Source organism: Dasypus novemcinctus, chromosome 15, assembly GCF_030445035.2.
Source record: "Dasypus novemcinctus isolate mDasNov1 chromosome 15, mDasNov1.1.hap2, whole genome shotgun sequence".
NCBI lineage: Eukaryota > Metazoa > Chordata > Mammalia > Cingulata > Dasypodidae > Dasypus > Dasypus novemcinctus.
In genome coordinates, this window is record NC_080687.1 from 25,027,248 (window position 1) to 25,049,583 (window position 22,336).

General features: G+C 36.2%; 1 protein-coding gene across 9 annotated transcripts in view; it reads right to left on the reverse strand.

The window, feature by feature from the left end:
- Window positions 1–22,336, reverse strand: part of MYO16 (myosin XVI) — a 732,830-nt gene that overhangs the window by 91,840 nt on the left and 618,654 nt on the right. For all 9 annotated transcript variants that reach the window (XM_058276443.2, XM_058276441.2, XM_058276437.2 and 6 more), the window contains exon 28: window positions 17,500–17,602. In XM_058276443.2, coding sequence (XP_058132426.1) covers window positions 17,500–17,602 — 103 coding nt within the window. The remainder of the gene's footprint in view (window positions 1–17,499; window positions 17,603–22,336) is intronic.

Here is a 22,336-nt window from a genome sequence, read left to right on the forward strand (position 1 = left end):
TTTTCATTTGGAAACAAAGTTCACTCCCAAAGTATTTGTGACTTCCCATTTTTTCATCTAACTCATCCCTTAGCCATTGATCTGTTGTCTTAATGAAACACACAGTTTTGCTGAGATTGTGACCTGAACCTTGCATTATGGCATTCAGGCTGGTTATTTACATCAACGGGGCATGCTTTAATACTGGCCTAGTTTAGAGACTACTAGTTCTTTGCTTTGTTTTCTTTTTGCTGGTGGAAATTTGAGACAGTCACATGGGTGGGTGGCTACTGAAAGTTGTTACATTTTTATTGTATTGCCATTCTCTCTCCCTAGTTATTTTCCATAATTCATGGCCTTTTTTCCCCTCCCAACTGCTGACTTATTTTGGCAGTCAACAGTAAGAACAGTTGGTACTGTCTGTGAGCACTGCAGAACAAATCTGTGAGACAGGCATTGGAAAGGAGGGAGCATGTCATCTATCTGTTCATCTTTAAATGTGGTATGTCATTCATTGTGGGAAACTAAATCCTGAAGGCAAAATTCATACAAATCTGGGTTCCACAATAAAACTCAAAAATACCATTGGACATCAATACAACACAATGGATGGAATCAGTCATGACCACTGGGGAACCCAATACTTTAAAAAAGTACATTAGGAAAAGACCTATGGAATAGGAATAGGACACTATTGATTCTAGTCCCACAACCTTAATGACTAAAGACTCTGAGCAGGAAGGGAGTTGAACTGAATGACTAAGATCTCTCATTTCTAATAGCTATTTGAAAATCCTAAGTAGGTTTGTCCTGAGCATTGTGATAGATTAGGGGACAACAAAGGTGATCCCTGCCCTTAAGGGATTCATAGATTAGTGGGGAAGACAGGCCGGGAAAAAGTTATTGAAATAATACATGCTCAGGTAAAGATAGAATTATGTTCAAGGAATATAGTAATGGAGAGGCGGGCATAACCAAGTAAGTCTGCTGGCATCAGATAATAACATAAGAAGCCTGTTATCTAAGCCACTTAGTCTTGAAGGATGAGCAGAACTTTTCCAGGCAATCTAGAGATGATGGGAAAAGATGAATTTTAGATGGAGAAACTAGCACATGAAAGAGAAGAATCAGAAAACTACAGACCATACAGGGGTATAGCTGTGCAAAAAGTGATGGGGGAAGAGGCCCAATAGTAACTTGTGGCCATATCACGAAGGGTATTCCAGAAAAAAAGTGAGCATTTTCCTATAAGTAATGGACTGTATTGGAAGATTTAAATAGGATCTGGTCCAGGCTTCATAAGAAAAAATTTGAAATTTGATATGAATTTTATAAAGATCCTTCTGAGAACTGTCTGGAGAATGGATTATTGGGCTGACTGGCAGACAGCTGGCAACATAGCGCAGTATAACGGAATCAAAGATTCAGGTTTAGAAAAGTCTGAAACTGCTGCTTGTTTAGTAGCCAACTCCTATTTATCCTTAAAGACTGAAATTAGACTTTATCTCCATGATTAGATATTTGAAACCCATTATTCCACTTCTAGTAGGGTTGTGATGCCTTTCATTTGTGTTCCCATATCACTCTATGAATGATATTTTTCCTTCTCCTATATTGCATTGTGCATTTGTCATTATATATTTATATATATTGAAACGATGGAAACATATCCTTGAAGTTTGTAGGTGGTTGGGAGGTAGGGATAGATTCAGATTGAAAAATACAGAACATGAGCAGTTGGGAAGTCTTAATAGAAGACGAATCACAGAGATGGATGATGATATCTTCTAGAATGAAAATAAGGTATGATGGAAAATGAACGCAAAAGCCAGAACTTGAAGGCATTTAGCAAGCTGGAAAGAGGATATGGAAGGCAGTAGATGATAGAAAAAACGATGGAGAGAACAAAATAATAAAGAGAAGTGAAGTGAAAATGGGCTATCAAGAGTATAGTTCTAAGATTGTGGGTCAAAGTTTCAATTCATTCTTTCTTCTCTCCAACTAAGACAAAGGACATGAAAAAAGCGAAACCTCATAATAGAGTAGTTTAAGGAGAGAACCAGTACAATATGAAGCTAAGACAGTAGGGGAGCAAATGTAAAGGATGAAATGGATTTTTCTACAATATATTGGAGGTTTCCCAGGACCCAGGGATGGGTAATTGATAGATGGACTGAGGATTTCTCACAGCAGATCTGTATATCATGGATTAGTTAATAACAAGAAGAAAATAGGGTGAGCACTTGAGGCACAGTGTATGTAAAAGGGAAGGCAGAGTGTTAGATATGCAGATACATATATTGATGGGTGTTAGTAGAGTAAGTCTGGTCCAAAGCTCCAGGTGAATTTTTGGTATAGTTGTTCTCATGCAAAACTTTCAGAGCTTCTGTGCTTCTTCAATGGGAAGAAAAGAGGATAGGCTACTTTGAAGTCAGAGAAACCACAATGCAATTATCCTGCTAAGATATGGCTAAAAAGAAGTGGATGTGGTTCAAGTGATTGGGCTCCCATCTACCATATGGGAGGTCCAGGGTTCGATTCCCAGGGCCTCCTGGTGAAGGTAAGCTGGCCCGTACATCAAGTTAGCCTAAGCAGAGAACTGGCCCATGTGGAGTGCTGGACCATGTGATGAGCTGGCCTAATAGGGATGCTGGCCCATGCAGGAGTGCTGGCCCAAGCGGAGAGCTGGCACAGCAAGATAAGGCAACAAAAAGTTCACAGAGGACAGACAATAAGTGATGCAGCAGAGCAGAGAGCTGAGGTGGTGCAAGAGATTGAGCACCTTTCTCCCACTCAGGAAGGTCCCAGGATCAGATCCTGGTGCCACCTAAAAGAAAAGACAAGCAGACACAGAAGAATGCACAGAGAATGGACACAGAGAGCAGACAATGGTGTGGGGGGTGAGAGGTAAATAAATCTTAAAAAAAAAGATATGGCTAATGACTGTGAAAATAAGGTACCATTACTTTCAGATTATTTTTCTTCATTCAGCTATTTTGCATACTTCACAGTTATCCAATGGACTATTTTTATTTTTTACTATATAATTTTTGGATTAGCAGAGTTTGGAGATGGCCAGTGAAAATTTTAACACCTGTTTGACTCTGCTGGTCTTTGAGAGATGTCACATTTGTCATAAATGCTTCTTCTATTCTAAAATAATGAAATCAGTATTTTTTTAGTATTTCAGAATTGTTCTGAAGTCATTTCAAAGAGGCATTTTAGTTCACCACAGTTCTCTGCTTCCACTGATGTTAGGGATTATAAGTCTATATAAGTTAGGGAAAATAAGTCTAAGAATCTTTATCAGGAAAACCCAGACAGGATCATATGAATTCTAGATTTTCAGGGCTTTATTACACATTGTCTATTAATTGATACTGGCAAAAAAGTGTTGACCAACTTTACTTTTTTCTATGGAATGAATTCATATAAAGTTACTCTGTAATCAGAGCCTGAGTGACACATATCAAATCCATATATTGAGATTCATCAGAATCAGACCAGATTTTCAGACTACCTACGTTCTTGATTTTGGTAGCGTTCTCTAATCAAAGGATGTTTTTTCAGAACCAGAGAAGAGAGGTTAAAACGTTCTCCTACTGAGCCCTCTCCCTGTGAGCTCCCTAAATGACAGAGTGTTCTTATCTGAGATTAAAATGTTAATGTCATTCTGACTCCTGCAAAAGTAAACCATCTGTGAATTACAGTCATTGCTATTTTTATTAGAAAACCACCAGGGTTTCTTTTTTTTTTTTTAAGTGACAGATTTTAAAAGATTAAATGAAATTGTCATTGATGACTTCCAAAGCTTCAATTACTGCTACTGTTTTCAGGGATTTTTTTTTAAAAGGTGTAGGCTATGGAAGTACAGACAAAGGTTGTAACGGTGGTTGTAGAGGAAATGTAGGTGGTATGGAAGCTATGTTAGTAGAGAGATGTTCAGGCAACCTGGGAAACAGTTTTTGTTTCTTTTTTTAAGACAATTTGTATGATCACTGTGTTTTTGGCAGTGTCTCCAAAATAGATCTTTACCAAGTAAAAGTATAACTTTTATTCTTTGATATTTTACACGAAACACATTTTTTGCACTGAATTAATGAAATTGAGAAAAATGACTAACATCAATATATTACATATTGCTACTACAGAAAAATATTGGGAGCCCTTGATTTTTTTATACTACGAAATCTTGTCAGTTTGAAGAAGACACAGATGTTTGTAATCGATGTGTTATTTAATTTAGTTCACTTATTTATGGTCACCAAGTAATGCAGTGAGTAACTGTTCCCAATGTAACAAGCTCAAGTCATGTGACTCTGCTTGAAAAGAAATGACATGTCAATTATAATGACGTAAAGGTTTTTAGTTACTCATGGTTGATAAAGAAAAATGACTAAGAGTTATTTTGAAATGATAGTATAATTCCCCAAGGAAATGTGCCCCCATGATATCTATGACAGACTAGACTAATAGGATTCATCATTTAAAGAGTGGAGCAAAAGAGCAGAGTTCCCATAACTCATACAGATTTAGTTAGAACTTAGAAATTATCTAGTTGAACCTCCTCATATTACAAGAGAAGAACATGCTTTAGAGAAATTGTGTGCTATTCACACAGTCATCCAGAAAGTTCGCCCTAGAGATAAGATGAGACTGCGTTTTCTAGACTTGAGCCTGGAAGATTTTCAGATCACAGCAGAGAGAAAAATGGGCAGCTGTACCCATGAAACAAAACATTTATGGATCTTTGTGGAATTTTCTGCTTTCAACTTTCAACCTTGCACTAGTGTTACAGTGCATATAACTGTTCTGGAAAAGGTCATAAATGATCTATATAGTACTAAAACCAACTCTCGATACTATACATTTTCAAACTCTATTGTACATATTACATCTGGGGATCTTGTTAAAATATAGATTGATTCAATAGATTGGAGGTGGAGCCTGTGATTCTGCATTTCTAACAAGTTCCCAGATGATGCCAGGGATAGTCTGTGGACCTAGCATTAAACAGCTAAGGTCTAGGTCACTCTTCCTTCTTGAAGCTCTCCTTTTCCCTTAGATATTAGAAAATTAATTTGTTCATTTTAATTAAATAGTTCCTAAAATTTTTAATGAGTTCAAAGCATTTGAAGCCATTCATTTAGAAAATGCATTTAAAGTAATTGAAGAAACAACGATGGTAAATTTATTGGATACCCAGTGAGAAAATCCAGAATGTTAAAACAAGGTCCATTCATTTTTTTTTCCCCATATCCAAATCCCAGCCCTGTCTTAGGGATTTTTTTCCTATTGGCTCTGGAATAGATCCCTTCTTCATATTTCCAGTGCCACCATAGCTCTGGTACTAGATTATTGCAGACTGAAATTTAGGTCTTAGATTGTCCTTTAACTCTGTACCTGCTATTTGACACATCTTGTATACTACTTTCAGTTAATTACTCTTCTGGAAACCTTTGATGATTCCCTATTTTTTTTAAAGCTAAACTGTATACTTTTGAGTTTGGCACACAAAGCCCTCCATAATATGGTCTTTATTGCTGGAGAATTAACACTTTTTACTCCACTACAAAAGATGCTTTTTACTATTATTTTAACTTCCACATGCTTTCTTAAGGTGGAAAGCCAATTTGAGACTCCTTTACGTACTATCAAGGGCCTAGGCACAGTTCTCATTGAATGGTATGAATACTGTTACCAGTTTTATGTTAGATATTATTCCTTTACATTTATGTCTATAATTTTGGAATGTTTTTATTAATAATCATCATAGGTTATAATTTAATGAGAAATGTTTTATCGTGAATGCTAGGTGTTTTTCGCTGCAAAGGAAATACTTTATTTTAATTAATGTCAAGAAATTAATATTAACATTTTATTCTCCTTTGCTCAAAAACATTAGCATTATTCTAATAAATACAGACCAGGTATTTAATATCATAGTTACATTAAAAGTAGTCACCTTCTTTGACTGTTATATTAATGTACCTGAAAAATGCCCTGGTAGCTCTTAACATGCCTTACCAATGTAAATTTGTTCCCAGTTTTTAAAATAGCATAATTGACAATGACATGAACTATGCAATCTTTCTTTTAGTGCTTCGATATCTGCTTAGTTATCCCATTAGCCTTGCTTTCCTTCACGCTGATCTGAGAATGTCACTGTGCCCCTTAAAAGCCCTGTTCTTGTCTAACTAAAATTCATTCTCTCCAGGTAGAATTCATTTGGTTTCCATTAATATTTCAATATTTTACATTTTCATGGTAGTTTTGAAAAACTACTAAACAGAAATATTCTAATGTTCAGCCTGTGTCTGAATGTACTTTTAAACATCCTTAAAAGATAAATTTATACTAAAATGTAAGTTCTCTTTCTTATAAATAGACTATTCTTGAAGTTTAACTTCAACATAGAAAAGATAATTACAGCCACACACATCTGAGCACTGTATCTGTTGGTATTTGAAGGAGGTGGTTTGGCTCGAATTACATATATTATAAATTAAGACAAATTAATTACTCTCACCTAGAAGAGTTTGACCTGCACAACAGGTAGGGATGAATAAAAACTAGCATTTTGAGAATATTAGCAAATTATTCACTATGTGATTCTATATATTATTTCACTATGGAAATCTTATCTATACAGCCAAGAGCACCTAAAAAATACCCCTTCTCCCAAAGTGATGACTTTGTGAAAAGCAAAGCAAATCTAAAGACAGCTGATTAGTTTAAAAAATTACAGAGAAAAATATACTGGATAAGTTAAAGTATTGATTTAATATATTAATGTAAATACATCAATTCAATATATTAATTTACACAGTGGCCTAAGTAATGGAATGCATGTGCTATAAATGATTAACAGCAGGCATAAATATAATCACAGCCCATTGTACCCACTGTACATGCACATGTACAGAAAGCTCTTCTACCACCAGCATCTGGTAAGTTACTGGCATTTATGTATTTCGATGTTGACTTTACTTCTAAAAATATTGGCATTACATCTTGTGCATCTGACCTTATATTGCTCATCCTTAAGAGGATTTTTAGATATTCCAAAAAACTTAAATAGCCTTCCTAATTTTTCAGATACTTGTACTGTGGTGTGTTCATGTTTGCTTTGAGACACATCAGTATTTATTTTTGTGAACTATCTTCTGCTTTCAACTCTTAAAGAGACAGATCTTTTCTGCCCTCAGTAGTTCCACACATATTTTGCACAGCAAATTTGTTAAAAAGAGAATATTTCTGACAAATTAATCATGTGGTTATAAAAGAGATTCCATTCTCCAAATCAATAAAATTTAGTTAGCATATTTATTGAAGGCCCTCCTGAACTTCTCCTCCTTCCTCAGCTACCATCTTTGTCCTATCCACTCCTGCTTTGTTTTACATGGGATATTACATTAGTTTGCTAACAGGTTTTCCAGCTCTATTTTTGCCCTCCAACAATACTCTCTTTACTCAGGCACCAGAGTAATGTTTTAAAAACTTTTTATTGTAGTCACATGTATACAACTCACCGTAATTTTTTATGGCATAAACCCGATCATGTTGCTGCCCTCTTTAAAACTGATTGATGGCTTCATATTGAATCTGAAATAGAATGTTGTTGTTCTTGGCTCACACAGGCCCCACCTGTTCTGGCCTGACCTCTAGGTATGTCTCTCACCCTGGTGAAACGACCCCAGGGAGAAAATTGGTTCTTGAGGGATTAAAATAGTTTAGCTATTACAAGGTCTTGAAGCATGTAATAGATGCTCCATGTTTGCTGAATGGATAAATAAACCTGCAATCAGGGGAAATTCACTGATTTATGAGATGGAATTGGATGAGGAATAGGCCTAGTCACCACTTTTTTAGCAGATGTTAAGAGCCAGATATTGCCAAACCTGGATGATCTTTGAAGGGCCACAAGTCATTGTAATAGCTGCTTTTCCTCCCCTAATAGTATTTCCTTAGCATTTAATTTCTCTCATTTTTTTTTCTCCTTGGTGGTGTGATAATGAGCAAAAAGTAAGGAGCACTGCTCTGCAGCATCATTTGCTCCCACTCCCCACCTGGTTAAGAGTGCACAGGCCATCCTGCTCTTCCATTAGGTCTCTCAGCCTGCTCTGTAGTTCAGTCTTGGGCACACTGTTCCCTTCACTAGGTTCCTCTCCCCTGTCCAATCATATGACTGGTTCTCTCTTACCCTTCAAATCTCAGTCTGACTGTGGCTAATGACTCTTCATGACTCACATGTCTGACATGTGGCTAGGGACTCTTCATGAACATTTGCAAGTCTAAATTAGTGATCTCCTTGTTATCATGATGCCCTGGTCGGTTTTCTCAAAGCAAGGATCCTACTCTGTAATCACTTCGTAGTTGGTTACTGGTTATTGCTTCTCTTCCTTTCCAGACTGTGAGCCTTGTGCAAAAAACAGACATGTAGTTCTTTTTTACTCTTGCACCACCTTTGCCTTGCATAACTCCAGGAACATAAAAGGGGCTTAATGGATGCTTTTTGAATCAGTCAGGAAATAAACTTGGGGTTAGGGGAAATGAGATTGATTTGTAAGAGATGACATTTGGATTAAGATATGGATAGCCACTGTTTATCAAGCCTTTTGCTTAATGAAGCTGAGTGGGAAAATATGAAATTACTTTAGAGACAGAAAATCTTATACATGTCAGCAAGACATGATTTGAGGATATTTTTATTTCCAAAGGGAAAATATGATAATAAGAATAATAAGTAGGATAGTAGTTCATTTATTCATTCAACGAATACCAGTTGTGTATCTACAATATGCCTGACCCTGTGAGTTATATAAAAGTCACACACACACAATACATATGTGTGTGTGTGTGTATATATATATATATGTGTTGTGTGTGTGTATGTATATATATATGTATATATATAAAAATACAGTCAAAAATATAATTTGGTAAAAGAAAAAAACAGACATGTTATCAGTTCTCATGAATCTCAAAGTAAAAAGGGGGAGAGAGACACTAACCAAGAATCAAACATGTGTCACATTATTTTTTAAAAACTCCACATATTAATAGTAGTTTTGTCTAGGTAGTTTAATTATTGATAGGTTTTTAAAAATTTTCCTCTTTCATTATCTTTATTTTCCAAAGTTCTTGTCAAGAATACATATTACTTTTGTAACCAAAATGTGTTATATATATGTGTATGATGTGTGCATGTGTTTATTAAAGGAGTGAAAACAGACTTATAGATATGTGTGTGCAGCAATTCCCAGTTAGAATGCATGAAGTATCAAGAGGCTTTCTTAGATTCGTAATGTTTATTATTTCCAGCATTAATAATTCCAGAGAAAGAAGGAATACAAGTGAAAGAATAATTTTATAGGCTATTTTCTACCTTGTACTTACAGTTGATTTATGAAGTGCTCCTTGAGTAATAAAACAAAGGTTATTAACCATTAATTTATTGTACTAATAAGAGCCAAGGACTCTAAAACAATTGTCTTGTCTTAGAAAATGTAAAAAAAAGGGAAAAGGGTAGCATGCTTAAAATTTTAATAGTTTCTTGCACTCACTTTTTACTATCATTTCTCTACTGTACTATTTTAGATTAATGAAATAATAAATACATCATCTTACTGGTTTTATTTAATGTTATGGTAAAATGTTAATCTTGGAGTTCTCAGCCCTGTACTTTCAAAGACTGTATATCTTACAAAGACACATAGTGAAATCTAGTCCATTCCTTGAAAATTATATTTTAAGATGATGATAAAGAAAAAAATGATTGGAAAATAGTTTTTTTCTCTTATGTCAGTGAATGAACACAAATAGAAAATGTCTATTTCATTGCAGTTTGGAGTTTGTCTGTTGAGTGTGCCCTTTATTATTTCATCCAATAGTCTTGTTCTCTATCACTCTGTTTCTTTCTGCCTTTCTTTCTCCCTCTTTCTCCCTTCTTTCTCTCACTCTTGCTCTCTCTCTCTTTCTCTCTCTCTCTCTCACAAGTGTGAGCACACACACACACACACAGCAGTATCACATGGTTGTTCATTGGAATATAAATCCTAATTTCTTTCCTGGCTTTCTGTCTCTATAATCTTGGATAACTCACCGGAAGTTTTTCCCTGTCTGATGATTCATCCTAAAAATGTAAGGTGATATATAAAGTATCTCAAAGAGTATAATCTAAAATTTTCCTTCTGCAATATCCAGGAACAGATATCATGAGATCATGAGCACTTGCTTCAAAAGGGCCACACAGGACACACTTCTTTTCTTTCCCACAAAGCTCCCCCTGCACTGCTAAGTTTTATAAATCTCTATCTGAAATGTCAATTAAACTCATTACTGTGAAATGAAGACAAGACCATACCCAAATCATGACTTTTTGTTATGGCCTATGAGTTTCTCTGTTTTAAGCAGTACTCTGGCATCGCAAGAATTGATTCTCTGACAGATTGTTTCTCCATTAGTCATCCCTCCAGATGGCTTTAAAATGAATATAGCATTCAAATAACTACACAGTAGAAATCATCCTATAACCAGTTGATTCATATAAAATGTGTGAATATCAGATTATACCATTTATTTTTCCACTTAGAATTAGTTTCAAAGATTTTCATTTTACATAAATGACACAACATGCAAAACAAGTATGTTCAACATGGGCCTAAATGCCTGTCTATCATTTTTATATGGCTTGGAGTACACAGGGCAGGGAAATTTGGATTAAATGTACTCAGTTCTAGAGGGATTATTTTAAATAATTATCTTAAAATAGAGCTGTATTAAAATGCATATTTTCAGATAAATGAAATATCTGGATAATTTTTAAAAACTGAGTAAGAGATGGTTAAAAATGGACTACCTTCCCCCCAGCATGGGACAAGACTCCCAGGAATAAGCCTCCCTGGCACCAAGGGATTATTACCAAGCATATACTAGTGATGCATCTGGAAAATGACTTTTTTGACAAAGAGGGGGAAATATTAAATACAAATGAGTTATTATGAATAAGGGATTTCAAAGTGAGTTGGGAGGTCATTCCAGAGGATATGCTTATGCATGTCTCAGCAGGATCTCATTGACTACACAGTAAACAGTGCTTTAAACCGTGGGGTTCCTGAGGGCTCTAGAGACATCTTGTCACTATTAGCAGGGCAGACAATCTCAGAAATTTGGCACCCTGTCAGTGGACCTTACTTTGGAATATATGCTCCCCAATATATCAGAGTTAGACTCATGTACAATTTCCCTAAAATTGGCTCTTCTGCCCCTTTTATTTGAACCTACAATTAGCACTATACTTGTTAATTATGTGCCCTAGAGACCTAAATCTTCATATCCCATCAGAGCTCTGAATTTCAGTTGATTGCAACACCTACTCTCCAATTCACTGGCCTCATCCAGGACTACTAACAAAAAGATGTTGATGGACAATGCCCATCCCAAAAAACAGAGTATCCACAACTGCAAGCAAGATAGTTCTATCCATCTGCACCATAGGAACTAATCCCCCTCTCAATCAGAAACAGAGTGGGCTTCACCATCCCCAAATCCTCAAGACTGAGGAAGGAACAATGGACTAAAGTAGAATTATTATTATTATTATATTATAGACTTATTACTCTAGCAAGGAAAGAACTTGTATCACTGATATAAAGGCAGTGGCCCACCAGAGGTTCTGAAGATAGAGAGAGGGAAGAATAGGTGTAACATGGGGGCATTTTTGGGACATTGGAATTGCCCTGTATGACACTGCAATGATGGATACAGGTCATTATACATTTTGTCAAAACCTATAAAATTGTGTGGGGCAAAGTGTAAACTACAATGTAAACTATAGTCCATGGGTAGTAACAATGCTTCAATATGCGTTCATTAATTGTAACAAATGTACCATACGAATGAAAGATGCTGCTAATGTGGGAAAGTGTGGGAGGGGGAGGGGGTGGGGTATATGGGAATCCCCTATATTTTTCATGTTACATTTATGTAATCAAAAGCTTCTTTAAAAATAAAAAATAAAAATTATTTAAAAAACTAGTAACTTAAATTAATTTGCTGTTTTCAAATTTTGACTTAATTTGAATTATTTTGGAATTTTCCTGAAGGTAAAAAATTCCATGAACTATTGGTATAAAGAAAAAACATATCTGGTGAGACAGAAAACAACACTGGAAGTTGATATTGCATGGTTTTACTCAATACACTTCAAGAAACTTCCATTCCTTTTTGAACAAGTTACTTAAATTGTGCCTTGCGAAAAAGAACAAAATCCTAACATGTCTATAGTATTTTAAAAATATAGTTGCTTCATTGTAAACACTAATGGACAAGAAGCCGCCAACAAGCAGGATTCACTTCCAGATACCACATCTGTGATTTTTCATCATTTTTCTTTAAAATAAAACCACTTATGTAAAAGCAGCAATTTTGAGTATGTTAGGGGAGAGTAATGAAAGTGAGGTTTCTAAAACCTGTGGTTAATCAGTTCAAATTATGTGGAACATAGCTAAAGATTTCTTTGAGAAGTAAAGACTAGTGATATAAAATACACAGTGGGTTGATTATGTATTTGAAAGCAAAACTGCTTTGCAGCAACCCACAGTCAGTGTGAATTGGAGTCTTAATAATTCATTTGACCCTATACAACATTCTGTTCTCTACATTTATAGAGTGGTCACAGATTTTAAAATCATTTTTATTATAGGAGTCACGCATGAATATATTTATTTGAAAAACATTAATAAAAACCTGCAATTGCATTTGACTATCATCTCATTAAAAAATATGCCAAGATGTTGCCACTGTTAGGTTTTTGCTGTGAATTATTGCAGATTTAAAAAGTATGTCTGTGTGTACCCACAGAAAATATATAGCATTGACTTTGTGGTATCTTGTTTATAAATCCTTGTTTATTGGCTTAGCCTATGTGCACAGACTATCTTTCATGTGACATTCTCTGTCCTCTATGATGGAGAAAGCAGCAAACTCAACCAACACAAATGCCTTCCGATGGTGCTTACATGCTAGTGGAGGAGAGATGGACAAAAAACAACAATATAAAAGCTGTACAACCTAAGATATAAGAGAAAGTGATAAGAAGTATGGACAAGAAGAAATTAGTAAGGAGGGACAGAGTGCTTCAGGAAGGTGGACTCTTGATATTTTTAAACAGTCCGGGAAGACCTCATTGAGAATGTGGCCTGTGAACAAAGACTGGAAAGCTACAGCCATGCAGAGCTACCAAAATATGCTCACAATAAAACTGCTTTGTAAACTGTGTTTGCTGAAATAGTGAATACAAAAGAGGATATTACTCTGGTCATGCGTCCCAAACCACACCATTTACAAATTGTCTCTCTGAGCCTTTAATTCCTCTGGATGGCCTCACTTATTGACCAGTCTGTAGATCCTAGCTCTTAGAACCATAAGTGACAATAGTAAATTGAGAAACACTGCATAAAGTCTCACATTTCATGAGAATCTTTCCTCTGTTCTTGTTCTTCTCCTCTTTTCTTTCTTCTCTGTTCCTCTTTTTATTTTTATTTATTTATTTTTTTAGGAAGTAAATTCTAAAGGCATTGTGCTATTTAAGGGCCCTGGCTGACAGTTTGGGTAGGAAAGATTCTGGTCAGGATTGGTCTCAATGGAAAGTAGGTAGCTTGATTTTCCTTCTTCTATCAGGTGAATTACAAACATAAAAAAAGACACTATAATGAGCAATCTGCTAAGATTAATAAAGGAATGTATAAGTTCCTTTGATCAGAGCTAGTACTGTGCCCCATAATCTATCTCTTTCAAGTTCTGTAATTTGAATAAAAGGACTTTAGATAGCTATATTAAAAGATATAGATCGAGTTAAATGCAGTGGAAAGAACACTGCAAAGAAGAACTAGATGCTAGTCTCAGCATAGTGGCCTTCCCGGTAAAACTAAATATTAACTGGCCCTAATAGTGTGATCAGTACACTGATATCTAAAACAAGGGGCTCTCTCTGAGACTCAATTTCCTCATATCGCAAATGAGTTCATTAATATTCACCCTGTCTCCTTTCCTTTTTCTACATTGAGTTATTAAGCTCAAACAAAATAAAGTAAAAAACTCTGCACCGTTGTAACACACTCTGTAGATGAAAGGAATTGTTATTTATTAAATACAAAAAATTTCTAGTACCTCACATACTTATCCCAAACCCATGACTACATAAAGAACAAATTGGAAGTGGACATGGCTCAACTGATAAAGTGTCCACCTACCATATGGAGGGTCCAGGGTTTGATATCCAGAGCCACCTGAACCATGTGGTGAGCTGGCCCACACGCAGTGCTGCAGTGTGCGAGTAGTGCAGTGCCACACAGGGGCATCCCCACATCGGGGAGCCCCACGTGGAAGGAGTGTGCCCCGCAAGGAGAGCCGCCCGTGTGAAAAAAATGTAGCCCACCCAGGAGTGATGACACACATACGGAGAGCTGACGCAGTAAGATGATGCAACAGAAAAGAGACGCAGTTTCCCAGTGTCACCTGATAATACAAGCAGACGCAGAAGAACACACAATGAATGGACACAGAGAGCAATGGGAAGGAGAGAAATAAATAAATCTTTAAAAAAAAAAAAAAAGAACAAATCCCAAGCAGGAATCGGTACCAAACACAACAGCAGTGGAAACAAGATGGCTCTATCATTATCTGAAGCATAGGAAATCCTGGTGTTCACAACAGCTTATTGAATTTGAATTGCTACAATATTTAAGAGTATAAGAATCATGAGATTAGAATCATCTCACTCCACACTGAGAATTCAAAGGCTTTCCTTGTACAGGGTTTGATTAAAGGTAAAGAGAAATGAAGAAAGCCCACAAGATTGCCAAGATCCATTTGAGTCTAAATAAAGGGATCTTATTTTAGTTAAGATAATTGAGCTTCTAGCTAACACTAGAACACATATTAATATATAAGGTAACTTACAGAGTAGAAGATGACTCTAGTCCCTTCTATTCTCTAGCTTTGCTTCAAAGGAAAAAAAAGGAAAATATTAATGATTAACTATTAGTTTCAGGCTCACTATTTGGGCCAAAGGATGAAAACTGACTGCTTAATCAAAGCATGCATTCTAACATTTAGCAATTTGGGAATAATACTACAGCTATACTAACCATCCACTCTACCATGGCTTCAGTAAAACAGCTTCTTATTTAATAGTTTTACTGATGAACAATCCAGAATAGAATTAATAGAAACTGCAAGGAACTATCAACACATCCAAATCAATACTTCTTCGCTTTTGAATCTGAGGAGTCTGACTTTCCAGGTCAGGAATAAATGATTTCAAAAAAATTCTTTTGCTTACTGACTAGCATAAAAGTGAAAGGTGAATAAGCTTTGTTTCTGCAAGGTCAGTTTTTTGTCTTGTAGCATAAAGCAGAAGAAAGATTACAACTTGGAGAAGCTGAAGAAAAGCAGTCTCTCCTAGCTAGACAACATTTTACACATAAGCAAATATGCAGAGTAAAATGAATTTCTTTTTTTTCTCCCCTATTTTCAACTACCTTTGAGGAGTTAAAAAGTGAGGGAAAAACTGGTTAGTGCAATGTTATGGGAGGCCATTCCTATGTTTTATTTCTATGTTTTATTGATTCCTATGTTTTATTGATGTACTTTTTCCAAGTCCTAATGTATGTTTCAATATAAGGCCAGCTTTGGCTGCAGTTTCAAGGCTCCTAGCCACAGGCAAAGGAATGATGGCTGCCAGTGTGTACCAGATTGTCTCCCAGCCTTTCACGTTTCATCTCCAGGCTGGAGTGACTGATAACTGGTCTGGTATAGGGACTACTGCCAGCCATTTTCCCACTGGAAGATTTATTTCAGAGTTCCCTCAATTTCTTCTACAATTCAAGCTTCCTTTTCAAGATTAATAACAATAATGATAACAACAAACAATCTTATTTGTGAAACTCTGTAAAGAAAAGCAGTACAACAAGAAAATCAGAGTATAACATTATTCATGAACCACTACTACCCAGTTATTTAAAAATTCTGGTAATGATTCAGTTGAATTAATTTCAGTACTTACAAGCTTGTTAAAGGATTCTATATGTGAAGCCCACATCTTCTGCCACTGACCCTAGCTTGGTTAGCTGACATCATTCTTTGTTAGTAATTCCTCCTTTTTCCTTCCTTTTTAATCCAATCTTTTGGCACTGATGTGCATCCATGACAACTACAGATTTTGTAAGCTTCCTCCTTCAGACTACTATCTAAAGTTCAACCGCCATTATTAATTTAAAAAAATAGAATGAAAGAAAAAAAAGATCATGAAGAAAGAGATTGGGAGGCACAGACAATTAAATCATTACTCATCAATGCCAAAGATTCCAGATTCTTTGTTCTTTGTCATGGACAGATGAGTGCCCTCCTTTCCACCCATTTTTTTCTACCTGTTTTACCTCAACTGGATGACTTGCTAGCATATCTAGCAATTCTGGATATAAGTTCATTTTCTTTCTAAAGCAAAGTTCTCATTTTGGGCCTCAGAAACCATCATACATTTTCACTCCCCCTTTCTTTTTTTAAAAAATAAGATTTATTTATGTCTTTTTTCCTATAATTGTATGCTTTGCCCTATTAGCTATTGTGCTGCTCACTACCTGTGCACTTTCAGTTTTGTTTTATTGTTAGAAGCTTCCAAGTAATTCCTGGTGCCATGGACTTCATTCTGTTTCCCATTGTTGCCCTAACATTAACTTCTCGAGTCTCTAAAATTTTATTTCTCTGCTCTGTAAAATTAGTGAAAGATGGCATTTTGACACTGTTTAAGGGATTAAACAATCCAAAACTGTCGCCTCCTGCATTTGATGAGCATTAACCCTGTTATTTTTGACTCATGCTATTTCCTACCTCTGGAAGGCTGGCTGTATAACCAGTAGATCCTTGGGTTATGCCATTAGAAAGAACCACACCAGAGAAGATAATTAAACATTCCTAAGGATGAAACTTTTGGCCTTGAATGAGATTCAAAGGACAGTGACGGTCTCCATATATTAGGTAAGTGATAAACAGGGCACCAAGAAACAGAAAAAAGGGGCCTGAATAAAACTTGAATAAGCCTGGGAAGTCCAGGTATAAAGAGCACTTGTGAGATAGTAGCTCTAAGATTGTTAAAAAATCAATTCTAGTTCCTCATATTTGGCTTCTCAACTTCTGCTAACTTTTGGGGACTTCAAAAAGCTTTAGTGATCAAGTTTGAATCTGAGACATGAGCAAACTTAAAGGAGCGCCACAAACTGTTCAAGGCTGCTGCAAAAGAGAGCCTCTTGCTTTGCCTTAATGTGTTGACTGCATGCTGTTAAAATCAGGACATCATAAAGACTGATGCATTTCCAGGGAATACACTTAATGCCTTGCTTTGCCAAACACATCAAAAGAATCTGTTTTTGCCAATAAGACCTGGTGGCTCCCCATAATGACTCAGCTCACTTATTTAAAATCCTAAAGTGATATTTTAGTAGCTTGTAGTTCACTAACCTGCCAGCCTTTTAATTTACACTGCTGGAGAACAAGTCGACATTTTTCCTCAGCAGAGAGTTTCTTCTTCTCATCAAGGAATGTATTAGCCAGTGGCTTATACCTGTGAAAAGCAGTGGAGACATGAAAGCAAAATTGAATTTGTCAAGCAAATGATTGTATTCCACAAGGGTGTCTTTGTTACAGTGTTTCTCAAAATTCCCCCCTCCCCATTCTCCTTTTATCCCACTAATCCCCAGATAACCCATCCATTGTGTATTTAACAGACAATTGTGAATAATATTTATCTTTTAAGTGGAAAATGATTTTAAAACTGAGCCAGTCAACTATATTTTAATGCTTAATGTATGTTTAACACTATTATGGAGTATGCAAATCATTGATAAATAGAAAATAGGAAGAGAAGAAAAATTTCAAGTGTCATTTAACTATTTGATATACTCTTAAAAAATACAACTTTTAAGAAATTCAGGCATTTTTTATTAGCACTTTATAGTGAATCAAAATATAGTTAGAGTCCATACTGAGGAAACATAAAAAACATCCAGAGGTTTTATCTAAGTGAGGAGAGGTACTTCCTCCTCATATATTAGACAATGAACATTTCTTAAAAATATATTTTTATTACAGAAGTTGTAAACTTACAAAGCAGTCATGCACATGTGTGGAATTCCCATACAACACCCTTCACCAACACATCACAAGGTTGTAGAATATTTGCTACATATTATGAGATAATACCATCAGACTGTGAATAGTAACTACAGTCCAGAGGTACATTTGGCATATTTTTTCCATACCACCTACTTATTAGCACAATATATCTTTGGCATTGATGCAAGAATGTTACAGTATCGCCATAGGTCACATTAATTATATTTTTTCCCATGCTTCTCCACATTCCTACCACCCCGCAATAGTGACGTACATCCATTCTAGTTCACAGATGAACTTTCTGGTCTTTGTACTATTAACCACAATTTTCATCCACTCCTGGATTCACTGTGCTATTCAGTCCTTAGATGATTCTCTAGCTTTCTTTCAAATGACATTTAACCCTAGACTACCTTTTTCAGCCATAATCACATTTATAAACTAGCTGTTACTATAATGTGTTACCATTAACTCTATACATTTCCATACTTTTACAGTCAAGTTAATTAAAACTTCTCCATACATTAAGCATCAGTACTCCTTTGCAGGCCTCTTTTTATCTCCTAATAACCTATACTTTAGGTTTTAACTCCATGTGTTTATTCTTCATGTTTAATTCATATCAGTGAGACCATGCAAATATTTGTCCTTTTGTGTCTGGTTTACTTCACTTAGCATAATGTCTTCAAGATTCATCCATGATATCACGTGTCCCAATTTCATTTCTTCTTACAGCAGCATAGTATTCCATCGTACGTATATACCACATTTTGTTTGACGGACACTTAGATTGTTTTCATATTTTGGCAATTGTGAATAATGCCACTATGAGCATCAGTGTGCAAATGTCTGTTCATGTCACAGTTTTTAGTTCTTCCAGATATATTCCCAGTAGAGGAATTTCTGGATCATATGGCAGTTCTATATTTAGCTTCCTGTGGAACCACCAAACTATCTTCCACAGAGGCTGCACCATTTTACAGTCCCACCAACAATGAAGGAGTGTTCTTATTTCTCTATATCCCCTCTAACACTTACTGTTTTCTGTGTTTTGTTTGTTTGTTTAATAATACCTATATTCTATTTGGAGTGAGGTGATATCTCATTGTCATTTTGATTTGCATTTCCCTAATAGCTAGCGATATTAAACATTTTTTCATGTGCTTTTTGAACATTTGTATTTCCTCTTTGGAGAAATGTCTATTTAAGTCTTTTGCCCATTTTTAAACTGGATTGCTTGTTCTTTTATTGTTGAGTTGTATGATCTCTTTATATAGAATGGATATTAAATCCTTTTCTGATGTGTTTCCAAATATTTTCTCCCATTGAATGGGCTGCCTTTTTACCTTCTTGATGAAGTCCTTTGAATCACAAAAGTGTTTAAGTTTGAGGAGGTCCCATTTATCCATGCTTTCTTTCATTGCTTGTGCTTTTGGTGTAAGGTTTAAGAATGTACCACCTATCACCAGGTCTTGAAGATGTTTTTCTACATTTTCTTCTAGAAGCTTTGTGGTTCTAGCTTTTGTATTTAGGTCTTTGATCCATTTGGAGTCAATTTTTGTATAAGGTGTGAGATAGGAGTTCTCTTGCTTTCTTTTGGCTATGAATATCAAGTTCTCCCAGCACCATTTGTTGAATAGACTGTTCTGTCCCAGCTGGGTGGGTCTGACAGGCTTGTCAAAAATCACTTGACCATAGTTGTGAGGGCGTTTTGAGCATTTTAAATGTTCTAGAAGGAAATCTTTATTTTGGAAAGTTCCTCTGAGTAATTAACTTCCATTCAATAGCTGATATTAATGCTAATATAACCATTTATTACATATTTTTAAAAAGCATTTTCAAAATTTCATCACCCAATTTAAAAATTTTTGTAAAATTTTCTTTGCCCTTATTAGTATCTAACCTTACATATAGGCAAACACTGCAATTGAAAATACAAAGAAGGGAATGAGGAAGAAGTGGAGGGAGGGGAAGAGAAGAAGGGAAAAGAAAAAAAGGACAAGAAAAACTGTACAAGACATTGTGTAGCTGTATCCTGTTGCATTATGTGTTGATCATTCTCATTTTGGGTGTGCTCCAAGCCAAAACTTAAGGAGAAACATGTAAATGCTCTGCTGTTGTCTGTAGAATATCTTGACAATTCACCTAGTGACAAATTTTGCCAAATTTGGAATCTTCTAAAATTAGTTCTTTTTGTTTCCTTATGGCAATCAAGGAAGTGTATTGCTTACACATCTATCCATTCCTTTCATGTGAGTGGCGAGAGTTTTGTATGTGTGTGTTCCACTGTCAGCCACAACAAATTTATATACACTTATTTTTTCAAGGTCTGTAGAGAAATGAGGCCCTCAGGATGTAGGGCTATGTATAGCAGTACCTACAGGTCTGGTGAACATAGACAAAGAATATAAACCTATTTGACTTTTCAATAGAAGGCATTTCTTATTTCTCTTCTTAAATTCTTAGCATCATCACTGATAAAAATAAGTATATTTATATTTTCATGGATTAAAATTTTAATAATCTTGCTAAAGACAAGTGAGCCAAGATAAATACAATGAAATCAGTAACAACCCTTCCTTCTCACTTATAGATTTTTGCTCATGTATAAAACTCAATGTCCAGCTAGGTGTAAAAATAGCAAAATAGGAAGTAACAGAGTCTGAACACTGAAATTGTAGTGCCAGAGGCATGATATGAGGAATCTACCCCATTATTTTAATCACCTCAAATGATCTGTGGATGACTGAAGTATCCCGTGAATTTTTAAAAATTTTTGATAGGAGGAAAGGGTATGCTTTCCTACACAGCTGGCACTGAAGATGGCCATTTTGTGGTTGCTGCAGATAAGAAAAGGAAATTTACAAGGTACAAAAGAGAACAACAAAGTGGGTATAAAGGAGTATGTGTGTGTGGAGGGCCAGAAACTGGGTGTGAACTATGCAAAGGCCACTCCAAAGGTTACAGACATTTCCTAAAGTTGCTGGCATGTGACATTAGTGCATCTTTTTAAAAATTTATTTATTTCTCTCCCTTTCCCCTTCAACCTCCCTAACCCCAACCCCCATCCCCCCGTTGTCTGCTCTCTGTGTCCATTTGCTGTGTGCTCTTCTTCGTCCACTTCTGTTCTTGCCAGCGGCATGGGAATCTATGTTTCTTTTTGTTGTGTCATCTTGTGTGTCAGCTCTCCATGTGTGCAGCACCATCCCGGGCAGGCTGAAATTCGTGCTGGGCTGCTCTCCTTACAGGGCGCACTCCTTACAGGGTACACTCCCCTACAAGGGGACACCCCTGCGTGGCATGGCACTCCTTGTGTGGCATGGCACTCCTTGCGTGCATCAGCACTGCACATGGGCCAGCCCCACATGGGTCAAGGAGGCCCGGGGTTTGAACCGCGGACCTCCCATGTGGTAGATGGACACCCTAACCACTGGGCCAAGTCAGCTTCCCATATAAGTGCATCTTATAAGAAAGCATGGATGTTCTCTAATGGGTGAGATGTTGAAAGATGACAAGTAATATAATTGTTTAAGGTGTTGTAATAGAAAAGGAAACGTACTGGGGATCTGAAAACAGCTTCAGTTTCCAATTAGGTTAGTAATTTGCTCTGAGGCCTTTGGCAAGTCGCTTAGCAAGGATTCCTCTCCCTTCTCTTGGTACTGTATGTGTATGCTTCTCAGGATGCTTTACAAATTCTATATTATATTATAAACACCATTTATTTCCTATCTATCCTCATTGTGTGAGAGCTTCCCGAGGGCAAGGAGTCATCTCTTCATTCATGGTGTCTATTAAATTGTCTTTCAGTGTAGCATGTACAAATAAATGATAGGAAGCCAAAAAGTCAGGCTGGGGGATGTGGGGACACTAAAGTGACATTTCTTGAATATTGAATGAGCACAATGTGCTTTCCACAGGTCACTACACATATTCTTTAATTGTCTATCTTATTTAGATAGTGAGCAAGCTGATGCTTACATAAAGTCACTTGCCCAGTTCACAGGCAGAACTGGAGTTTGCACCCAGGGCAATCTGACTCTAGAGTCAATCTCTTCCTACCACTGGAAGCCATTGCTACAGACTAGGTGGGAACTAACACGTCCCGAGTCCAAATGATTCCAGAGTAGAAAAGGAAGAAATTGACCATGCAAGACTATGAAGAGGTGGAAATCTTCAGTAATCA